Raw genomic sequence first — 12,634 nt, 5'->3', positions numbered from 1 at the left:
ATCTTGGAGGACCTAGACTTTGCAGATGATGTCAGCCTCCTGTCGCACAGACAACAAGATGCACAGCAGAAACTCACACGTCTATCAGAGGAAGCAGCAAAAACTGGCCTCAAGATTAACACTAACAAAACAGAAACCATGAGGATTAACAACCAGCAGCAAAATCAAATCAAGCTGCAAGGAGTTGACATTAAGGACGTGGACAAGTTTGTCTACCTGGGCAGCGTAGTAAGCAAGGATGGAGGAGCAGATGAGGACATCAGGAGCCATATCAACAAAGCCAGACATGCATTTAACACCTTACGTCCCATCTGGAACTCCACTGCCCTTTCACAACAAACCAAAATTCGTATTTTTAACACCAATGTGAAAGCAGTCTTGCTTTATGGTTCGGAAACCTGGAGACTGACCATGACAACCACAAGTAAGCTCCAAACCTTCATCAACCGCTGCCTACGACACATCCTACACATCAGATGGCCAGAGAAAACTTCCAACATCAGCCTATGGAAAAGATCAAAACAGATCTCCATCGACTGAGAAATCAGAAGAAGAAAGTGGGGCTGGATAGGCCACACCCTCAGAAAAAGTTCTGACAAAATCACAAGGCAAGCCCTTGAGTGGAACCCACAAGTGAAAAGAAAAGTTGGCCAGCCAAGACAGACATGGAGGCTGAAATGAAGGCAGCCGGATGGACATGGGCTCAGCTGAAGAAGACCGCTGCAAACCGAGTTTGTTGGAGGAGTGTCGTTGAGGCCCTATGCTCCCCGCTGGAGCAAACGGACCAAGAGAGATTCAGAACAAACCTAAAGCAGATAATATAAAAATAAAATAAAAATGAATGTAGCCTGTAATGGGTTTTATTAGCTCAGATCAGTTTTTTTTTTTGGGGGGGGGGGTCTAAGATACTGAATCCCTCAATGCTTGTGACTCAATTCTGCATTATACGTGATAAGGCATGATCAGCTCATGCTGGGATTTTAAATTAGTGGAATTTTGCTTGATATGGCTACCAATGTACCAGGCCCCAAATTAGGCTGATCCCATCATTTTACAACTGGGTCAATGATCAAATGATAATAGAGTTTTCCAATGGAACCGATTTGGAGAGGGCCACATTACCTGCCTGATAAATTCCTCCCAGAGTGGGTTTTTAAACCTTCATGATAGGTATTGGCTGCACGATATTGGTCAGACAGGCTACTGTTTTGACAATATAAAAGCCAAATGCCAACTCATTGCAGTGGGCAAGTCAGCAGTCAATGTTGGCATGTGTATGCACAGATTTAGAAAGTTGATATCACAAATACATCTGGAGTTCTAAGGGGTTGATATATAAATAAAAATAAAAATTGCATAAAACCATAATTCATTATTTTTTTCTAAAATTCTGCAGAAAAAAATAAACATTTTAAAAATTCACATTATGGCATTTAAAACCTGTTGAGATAATGTACAAGTCAATTGGAGAATTCAAAAGTTCAGAACTCAAGTAAGCTGAAAATGTGTATTTTTTCTGTAATTTAAAACTAGTTGTGATTTTCAACTTGCTTCCTGCAAATTTCCCCATGACTTTATGTGATTGGCATTAACCCTTTTAAGATTTTTCAGAAATATGCTCAACATTAGGGGAAAACATTGCAAATTATGGGAAAACGAATAATTAGCTTCCTCGTGCAATTTTATGAAAACTTTTGAAATTGTGCCCCTTATACATGTGCCCCAAATAATTGCAAATACATCCCAGATAGTTACATGTTCTAGGTTGGATCGGTAGGGAGAATACGTTTAAGATTGCAATATATGTTAAAATCTGTTTGAATAAGTATTCCTTGAATATGTCATTTTTCTATTAGCTCATAATGATTTAAAAACAAAGAAAACTTGGAATCCATCTTAGAAAATAATACTGTCTGGGATATCCTGGGAAATCATGTATTAGTTGTGTCTTATATTCAATACAGGAAAAATACATCTAGGGGCATGTTTATTAAAGTTTCAATTTTGTGAGGTTTTTAGTTTAAAAAAATGTGAAAACTTACCACACTCAAAAAAACCTTTACTCTCGAAAACAAAATTGATTAAAAACAAAACAAATGTAGCAAACTTACATTCTACTAATCATTTTTGAGTCTACAAACTCAATTCCAAACATTAGCTTACATTACAGGACAATTCCTGTTGGCTTTATACACAAACTCGCCAGCTCTAGCAAAATGACTTTAAAATATTAGTTTATAAGTTTAGCAATTAGTTAATATGCATGTAACATCTTTTCAGATTCAACTAAAGATTGAATAAGCAACCTCGTGCAAGTCACAGTTTACCGCAACTTGGAAAAATAGTGGAATGATCTGTGCAAGAATGAATTTTTTTGCATTTTTCTATAGATTTTATTCTGCATACAATATAAAAAGAAATAAACTATAGGTACTGTATATCCTACCTTCTTGGTCAGTTGTAATTATGATGGATGTATATTGTTTGGGGAAGAAGCTAAGTTCAGAAACACCATTTGTTGCTTCAATATCAAATGTGTAGTTCACATGAGATAAGAAATCAAGCACAGTGACTGAAGCATTTTGCAGGCCAGAATGTGCAGGAACAAAACGAATTCCACCACCACAGAGTTCACATTGGCTTGGATCGCACTTCCTGCAGAGAATATTGTACATGAGATCCTTTCTTCCACCAGTGTCAATAGGTGGACTCCACTCTAAATAAAGAGCTGTTTCATTCATGTTAAAGTTTACATTCCTTGGAGCTGAAGGTGGTTCTGAAAAATAAAAATAAGGAACAAAGAGAGCAACATTAACACCACCACAATGAAATTCCATGACTTGTTTTGGAGCATTACTTGATTTCCCTGTAGTAGCATAGAGAGCAATCATTTTTCCAATAATCAAGTCTTAGTTAGTAATCAGCCTCCTACTGGGATGTTACTAACACTGCCAAGAATACTTATTTCAACCCCTATAAAACTGCATTAAACTCTAGAAATCTAATGATTTAATTTAAAAATTGTAAAAAATTCATGCTATTTTCAAGCGTCTTGATATATTTTTCAACTTACTACTAGCCTAAATATGGATATTTGGAAAGATAAAAGTCACATAAAGGAAGTACATTACATTTCATATACACAAAAATACTTTTGTTGCCTCTGCTTTCCAATGAATAGGCAAACATTTTTTCAGCATGGCTAAAAAATGCTAAAACATTAAATTATTGTATAGATTTAGAAAGCAAAAAATAAACAACTTATTTGCTTAGTTATCATTATCAGAATATAATATAAGAACTTTCATCATCATAGTTATTTTAAACGGAATTGTTTGTGTGATGATTGGTTGTTTGATTCATTTGCAAATATGAAGTCATGCTCTTTAGACTAATTTTCTTTTTTCACTCAGTGTCAGTTGGGTGATGCACATGAGATCAGTTATGGAGACTTATTAATACTAGTGTTGTAGGTCCAACGTGCACACAATTCAAAGCAAATCCTGTGGATCAAACAGTATTTTATATGTCAACCTTTTATACTATATCTTATGAAAGAAGGAAAGGAATAAGGTTGATGGGAGGGTCAGGGTCATTTTATGCAAGCCCTGGCCTAAGCAGGCAGGCAGGGTAAAGTGGAACCTAGACAGGTCAGGTCTAGTCAGGATAGGCTACTCACCTTAAGAGGTCACTCTAGGAGTGACAGACAGTCAGGTTATATAGCTGAGTAGTTTGAGGGTCCTCTGAGAATTATGAGTGGGATTAGAATCCTGGGTACTAATTGCCCAGAAGTAGGGACTAAGTGTACAGACCTAGGGATGTAGAGCTTCCCCTAGGTTCCACTTAGGCAAAAGGCTGAAAGCTGGGTGTACCTTCTCGCTGTCGCATATGTTCTCTTGTAACTTTCAGCGGGTTTGTTCAAACACCTTCACCTGTGCAATCGTGCTCACTCTCCAGTCAGGCCACACCAGGAAGCCCAAAGGCAATTTCAATAAACAAGGGTATGGATGGAGCACGTCAAACGCAGTCTCTGCCACAAAACATTCTTTATTGCATCACAACATGTTTCGGACCCCAAGGATCCTTGATAAAGGATCCTTGGGGTCCGAAGCATATGTTCTCTTCCCTGCGGGGACTGATACTGATACTGTGAGTATATGCCTATCCACTGTTGCTGTATGATCCTGCTTGCTCTTCATGTACACCCGTTGTGGATTATTTTGTTCAATAAATATATTCTCTGGTTAAGTTATAAGAACCACTGGCACTCAATTATTGTATACTGTACCAAGTTACAGTTATACTACACCCTGCCTCCACACAGTTTGCGAGGGCTTGCCCCCTGATAATTATGGTCTCATCTGGAGCAATATATTGGGGTGAAGCTTATAGATAGAGAACGGTGCACTCAATTGACTATAGTGCTACACTTGCAAACTTAAGTCACACACATTTCAAAGGGACCTATTTAAGAAACCCTAAAAAAGTTAATGAACTCACGCTGGCTTTTGGGCGAGATAACCTTGTTCATTGACTCATGTAGAGTTTCCTTAAAGAAAGTCAAACATCTTGAACAATCCTAAAGAGATCTCCTAATGAACACTAGACATGGAAATCAAACTTTCTTATTAGGTGTCTTCATTGTCCACTGCGCTAGTGAGCAATAGGCTGCAAGCACCTTGTTTCCCAGGATTTTATATATCAGCATTATACTGTGTGTTCAATATACTCAAAGGGTGTTACTTATCACAATCCGAAATTTTCTCACTATTTTCTGAAAACTACAAAATCTGCACTGAATCTTGCCCCTTATTTATCAATAGATTTTCAGAAAATTTTGTTGCGTGGGGAAAAGACTATAAAATCATTAAAAAAAATATCAAAATTGTGTGATTTTTTCAGAGTTGACACCAAAAACTGCAACTTTTTCAGATTTGACGCCCAACACCACAAAATCTTTGAATTATTTAACGAAACCCAGTGCAGAGCAGGATATGTTTAAAATGTCAGCAGGACATCTGCCATTTACTTTTATGTGAACTTGGCATGTTTGAGATGGAGTCATTTTTTATTTGGGGGCAAATTTACTTAAGGTGGAATATCGAGGGTTAATTAACCCTCGATATTCGACTGTCAAAGTTAAATCCTTCGACTGCGAATATCGAAGTCTAAGGATTTAGCGCTATTCATTTGAAAAATTTGAAAAATCGTTCGATCGAACGATTAAATCCTTTGAATCGTTCGATTGGAAGGATTTTAATCCATCGATCGAACGATTTTTGTTCGACCAAAAAAAGATAGCCAAGCCAATGGGGACCTTCCCCATAGGCTAACATTGACTTCGGTAGCTTTTAGGTGGCGAACTAGGGGGTCGAAGTTTTTTCTTAAAGAGACAGTACTTCGACTATCGAATGGTCGAATAGTCAAACGATTTTTAGTTCGAATCGTTCGATTCGTAGTCGAAGTCGTAGTCGAAGGTCGAAGTAGCCCATTCGATGGTCGAAGTAGCCAAAAAAAAACATTTGAAATTCAAAGTTTTTTTCCCCTCTATTCCTTCACTCGAGCTAACACCATCTGGGTTTGATAAATCTCTAAAAATTTGAGTTTTTATCTTATATGAAAAATGGTGTTTTTCCCCTTTAAAGGTCTGAACCAGGAAAAATTGGACTTTAATAAATAACCCCATAATGTGGTAGGAAAAGGGATAGAGAATTAATGATACATGATTGATAAAGGTTTATACAACAGATGGCCAATAACTTGATTATAATTTCTATTCTACAGAAGGAAATCATAAAAATAATTTGAAGTCACAGTGAGCAGGAGATAAGGCAACTGCATATCTCAGTTTAAATATAATAATTAGAAACTATGATTTTCCTTTCGTTAGGCACTTTATGAGATTCTTTATTGTCTTTGGTTCTAATGATTGTGGATGAGAGAGATCAAATTTTGTATTGATGCAGATGTTGCCCCAGCTGATATTTGCCCGCCCCTGTAATTATTGCTCCTTTTCAATGCTTTTCATTCACTGCTCATCAAAATAACTGCTGTCAATCTAATTTGAAACCCGTGGATTAGAATGAACGTCAAGATCTCTTTTAATTCTATAGCGTGTTGTCTTGAATTTGCTCGCTTTTTATATTTCTGTTCTAAATTCTTTCTGTTAAGTTTGTAAGTTTACAGATACACAATCTTCCATTCTGAATTACCCTTTACTTTCCACACAAAACAAATTGATATGAATCGAAGCACTGTAGATTGTACATTTACTTATATTTAGCACGGAGTTGCCAATCAGCTTGCAAATGGCTCATGGACAAAATATCTGTCAAGCAAAGGTTTAAGGCTAATGCGTAGAAAAACAGTGGAAATTATACAAGTTTTTCTCTACTCCATGTTGCTAAAGCATCATGCTAATTACCCCTTTCCCCCCATGTCAGTGTGGAGTGAAGGGTTAAAAGTATGTTGACAGTTCATAGTGCAGACAAGAAAAATAAAATGCCAGTGGGACAAAACGGTAATTTACAGTATATACTGTATAACGTATAACACAAACTCTAATGCCTCTGTACATAAAACAAAAAGAAGGAAAAGGAGACTTGCACTACATCTCTTTATTTCCAGCTTCAATTAGGTATTTCAGCAATTACGGAATCCAGAAATATAACATATAGATACGTTTAGAATCTGTTGATCTAAACAAGCTATTGTAGTACTTTGTTGTCTTTGTCTACACCTTTGCTATCCACTCTACTCTAAGTCACACTCCACTCTGTATATATATTGCAAGTTTCTGCATAAGTAAGGTGCTCTTGCAGTTACATTTCCTTTGCAGCCTATGCATGCTGAATGAATTGGACTTATTTGGTTCAAACTTCCCCTTGAGCCCCAATATTGTCCAAGAGCCCCCCCACTTAGTTCATTAAAAAGTAACACATATATAAAACATTGGTTTATCTGTCATTTTGCCATAATTCCATTAATATATAGGACATTGAATAATTGATCATCCAAAATCTTGTCTAACTGACTTTTACAATGGGCTTCTAGCAGAATCTAGGACAGTAAATAGGCATTCTCGCCAAAAATGTCAATAACTGAACCCGTATACAAGCCTCTGAGCTTCCCTAGGTGACCCCACTCCACAGTTTGAGTTTGAGAGAGAATGCACAGTTGAGTTGTTGAGATGAGACTAAGGATCACAAACTATTTTAATACTTTTGAAGCTTTTTGTGTGGGTTTTTCTCCTCTTTTATACATTACTAAACAACAAATATCATCAAATCTCGCCAACTAGTTAGCTGTTGAACTACAACCCTCATTATGCCTTGAAAACTGAAAATGAGAGAGACATTTTGCCCTCTTTCGCTTTTTTGTTTAATAGAAGAAAATAAAACTTCAATAAGGAAAAAGGAAGATAAACTAATTACTGTTCCAGAACACAAAGTGCAATATGAAAGCAGCTTTGCCCTGATCCAGCACACAACTCACAGCAATAATACACAAACAAAAGAACGTAAATATGTATATTCAGTTATTTTATTATTTCTTTTTTTTTCCTTGATAAAAATGTTCATGCTGAATGTATTATTACTTTATTTCCTAGCAACTAACACCTTATTTTGTCCAAGAGAAGTGTCAGAATATTTTCATCACCTGGAAATGAGAAATACACCAATATATTTGCAGATATCTGTTTTGTTGACTTACACCTTGCTAAATAAAACCTCAATTAAATGTGTGCCAAGTCGACTTCAGTCTTATCTCGCTTTTTGAAGAGGAGAATGTGTATTAGTTTTAGGATCACAAATATGGCCTTTGGTTTCATCAATTACTGAAGAACTCCTATAAATAATATATCAGCGCCATTGATTTCTAGTATGGATATGAGCCAACAGAAACTTTCTCATTACATTATATCTTTTTTAGGACAGTTGAAAACAAACTATATTCAGCATAAATCTCTGTAAAATAGTCTTTTATAGATGAGTCAAAATTAAAAATGTGTTGTTTGGGACCTCGAGATGTGGAGTGTTCCAGCGACTGGCTTTTTCCGTAATTTGGATCTTCATACCATAAGTCTACTGGAAAATGATTTAAACCTTAAATAAGCCCAATAGGCTTGTTTTGCTTCCAATTCTGATTAATTATATCTTAGTTGGGATGAAGTACAAGGTACTATTTTATTATTTGTAAAAAAAAATTGGATTATTTGGTTAAAATGGAGTCTATGGGAGGTGGCCTTAGATGGCCTTCACGACTTTCTAGAAGCCATGAGGCACTCAGGGCCAAGTGACTATAGACTGTACTTAAAGCAGTGGAGGAGTCTGGTTCATTCTTTTGAAAGGTAAATGTGAGTGCCAGGCTTGGGTTAGAAAGCTCCCAGCATAGTGTTAGTTGGAATGTGAGTGACGAAGCTAAGCTAAATCTGCTGTGAGTTGTAGAAACAAACAACTAGGTAAAGTTAGGCAACAGAGTAGTTATAACTCCATACATTATTGCTACTTGGATTAGAATCACAGTTACAGAGTCACCAAGATATATACTCAAGTTAAGTCCAAAACGTCTCTACAGTACAAATGCACAGGAAGGAGAACCACTGCAAAGCCATTTGTCTCTGGGACTAGACAGCTCTGGACAGTTCTTACATCCTTGGACAAATGCACAAACACTGTATAGGACTTGTTGAGTAATCACTGAAGACTAATTCACTACTCATCTGAGCAGCTTCTTCAGTTCAATTGACTGGTGTGGGAAGTCCTTGGCATATAAACTCTTCCACTACACAATCACAATGGCACATTGTAACTCTTCAGAGATGACAGAATGGCACAATGTGCCATTGTGATTGGATTAGTGGAAGAGTTTATATGCCGAGGACTTCCCTCACCAGTCAGTTGAACTGAAGAAGCTCCTCGGATGAGTAGTGAAACGCCTTCAATGATAACTCAGCAAGTCCAGTTGTTTTAGAATTACTTAAATTAGATATACCATGACCTGGATGAATGAAAATCGTCATAGTCACGCTGTATATGGCTATTAATGTGTTTCAGGTGATTAGCAATAATATCTGTTTGTATTGAGCTAAATATCCAGAGGGAAAAATGGCATCTACAGGAGTGTTGCACATCCTAATATTCTACAAATCTCACCATACATATTAACATAGTAAGTTAATTAGGTTGAAACAAGCCACACATCCATAAAGTTCAACCATTTAAGTCTATATATAACCTGCCTAACTGCTAGTTGATCCAGAGAAAGGCAAAAAAACTATTTGAAGCCTCTCCAATTTGCCTCAGAGGGGGAAAAATTCCTTCCTGACTCCAAGATGGCAATCAGACCAGTTCCTGGATCAACTTGTACCATGAGCTATCTTCCATAACCTTGTATTCCCTTCCTTTAATATCTTTTATGTTCCTTTCTTATTCAGATATAGTTACAGTATAAGCAGCCAATTTAGGATAGTGTTCTGTGACACACTAATATCACTGTTTCCTATTTCCTCCATCTTTATTGATCCATAGGAATAGTTTCAGCCCCACTGTAAGTGCATTGATGAAGCAGACTGTTGTGCCACTTTGGATTTTTCAGTCCATCATGTATTTTTATTCTAAACTGATTCTTCCTGGCTCACACTGAAAGGCTACAGATAGATGCAAGGTCACAGCAAGTCAGAGAGGTTAACACCAGTACTGATGGCAAAAAGCAAAGTGTTTATTCTGGTTGCACATACCGCATATTTTGGAAACGGTAACTGTGTCTCAGTCAACTTAAAAATTCCCATTATTGATGCTCATTCCATTAGCAACCTCTTAGACCTTAGAGTGTACAACCACACACAGCTAAGTGGCCACAAAAGCTTTTCTAAACAGCCATTCTAAATGTAACATATTCTAGGGAAATCACAGAGCTATGGGGAGATTTATAAAAAACATTTTGGCAAGGACAAACAGATGCTCTGTGGTATTTCCGCTCCTGGGGATGCTAGAAATATGAGGCCCTCAAACTTTCTTTACATCACTGTTTGTATTAACTAGAAAACACTGTCATATAAGTAGTAGCTTCAAAAACAGACCAGATCAGAGAGAATTTTGGGGAGGGCAAAAAAGCCAATTGCCCTGAGCAAATGAGAGATTATGTTTGCTACAGATTTTTACAGTATACATTACATATGTCCACCCTGTATTACACCAGTGGTTTAACTTTAAGCCTCAGCATTATTTTTACCCTCAAATGGGGACCCATTTCAATATTGCTATATATCCCTCTTCTTTAATTCTGGCATAGAGCAAATTGCGTTGCGTGTTTTAATTTATTTTTGTATACCTTCCTCTAACAACAGACTCTTGATAGTGATTAAATATTCAACTGTTGGACTTGTACGGTCAACAACAAATTAGCTTCCAATTTTTGCCCACGGGAAATTGTATGGATCACCTTGGGCATTATCAAAATCTCAGATGTATGGGAGAGTAATCTGTTAATAGAATCTGAGCAACTATAATGGGACTGCCTTACTTACTCAGAATGGTAAGCTCTTGAAACTCTATAACTGTTGCAGAAACTAATTTATGTGAAGCCAGAGCCTAAGGTTTGACAGTGGGACAGTGGGAAGGAATATCTGGGTTCCCTAACTAATGATGGAGATATATTTACTGGGATCTACTACAGGAGTATTACACACCTACCATCGCATAATGCAAAATGTTGCCATAGGGATTGTTACTATATTACTACATAACCCAGACACTATACTGTGAAATAATTAAACTCTTTGATCTGCACTAGGTAAACTTCCAGTCCAGTCACTCTACTCCATTCCCTATGGCCATGCTAATATTTAACCTGGTCCCCAGGGGTTCACCTGGACCCTAACATAGAGCAACCTTCTCAACTGTAAAATGCCCTTTTCAAGCCAGGATATTTATCACCATCCAGTAGTAGAGCCCACTGCCCTCATCTGTCAAACACTGGGCTACATCCAGGTTATAGTTTTGGAAACTTACCAAAATGGCATTTGTTTTTTAACAGATACCCCATCAGGGTTTCCAGTTGATTAAGTTGAGACCTGTACAGGTTGATATAATCAGTCATTAGTGTCTAACACAGGTCCTAATATTTTGTTGCTCCTTAACTTGTTGATATGTTCTTTAACAAACTTTATCCCCCCTCCCCCAAGCGAATGTCAATATTGACAAATGCATAGTTATTCCCCTCGTTTTGTTTTTGTGTTTTTTGTTTTTGTGTGATTTGTTGTTTTGTTTTCATTAGCTTTTATGAAGTTGCCACAATCCCAGCTTGCCCTTCCAACCTTATAGACATTATTGTCTCATAGTTTCATCTAAGTAGCAGTCATTTACCTTGACCTTGACATAAAATTAACTGGAAGCTGTTTTTTCTTCCAATAAGGATTAATTATATCTTAGTTTGGATCAAGTACAAGGTAATGCTTAATTATTACAGAGAAAATGGAAATCATTTTCAAAAATGTGAATTATTTGGGTAAAATGGAGTCTATGGGAGAAAGCCTTTCTGTAATTTGGAGCTTTCTGGATAACAGGTTTCTAAAAACGGATCCCATACTTGTATTGTCATTAGAGCCCAACAAAGAATGGCAGAGTGACCAAGGAGCATGGTTTGATATAATGGCGCTATGTCATTTTTCGAGGAAGTTAGCTGGAGGCTAAGCTACTAGTGATGGGCGAATTTGCGCCGTTTCGCTTCACCGAAAAATTCACGAAACGGCGCCCGTTTTTTCAAAAACAAATTTTTTACGGGAATTTTCGCGGGCGTTTCGCGAATAAATTCGCCCATCACTATAAGCTACAACAAACCCAATTTCCCTGATTAGTTCATAGCAAAATTCCAAGCAACTTATATGCTATTTGATTAATTAATTACATTAATCAAAAATGGTCAATACTTTTAACATTATTTGTAAATATAATTGCAATTGAAAGTAGTATCTATTTGGCTGATTAACAAGCCAGGAAAACAACTGACTTGATTTGTTTAAAAATAAGCAGCAGAAAACAGAAAGGGATAGGCAAACACTACTTTCATCTGCAATTACATTTACAAATAACTTTACAACCACTGACAATGTTTCATTAAAGTACATTGGAAAGTTTTGGAATTCTGTGTTCTTTCATTATGCAAATCTTGGATGAATTGATCATAAACAGAGCCCTGATTGACAACTCATCCAGTTTGCCATTTCTTTTCTTTTTGTCTCATTCATGAGCTCATGTGAAATCTATGTCTAATGCATATTATTTAAGTTATTATAAGTACTTGCAGGAAACAAAAAATACTAAGACACAAGGCTGAAAAAACATGTCCTCTTTACTGAAGGGCCTTTATCCCAATTTGCATGACGATTAAATAGCTTTTTAATTGCCATTAAATTATCCTGGCTAAACTGTGATTTCATGCAAATATTAAGCTGTAATGACATACAGGGAATCATTTAGTAAGATTTAGAACTTGGAACAAAGAGGGAGAATTAATTCTAATCCTTGGATTTAACAAAAAAATATGTCACTGGGCTGTTTATGAATATGGCCTGATTGCTTTGCTATCATTTATAAATTATGCCCAGAAGACGTTGCTCATAGAATACGCGTCA

General features: G+C 36.7%; 1 protein-coding gene across 2 annotated transcripts in view; it reads right to left on the bottom strand.

Annotated features, from left to right (window-relative positions):
• LOC108708862 (ephrin type-A receptor 6) overlaps positions 1-12,634 on the bottom strand; it is a 394,409-nt gene that overhangs the window by 184,708 nt on the left and 197,067 nt on the right. For both annotated transcript variants that reach the window (XM_041583374.1, XM_041583375.1), the window contains exon 5: positions 2,447-2,776. In XM_041583374.1, coding sequence (XP_041439308.1) covers positions 2,447-2,776 — 330 coding nt within the window. The remainder of the gene's footprint in view (positions 1-2,446; positions 2,777-12,634) is intronic.

The sequence above is a fragment of the Xenopus laevis genome, chromosome 2S, assembly GCF_017654675.1.
Source record: "Xenopus laevis strain J_2021 chromosome 2S, Xenopus_laevis_v10.1, whole genome shotgun sequence".
NCBI classification, from domain to species: domain Eukaryota; kingdom Metazoa; phylum Chordata; class Amphibia; order Anura; family Pipidae; genus Xenopus; species Xenopus laevis.
This window is presented reverse-complemented; position numbering and strand designations above follow the sequence as displayed.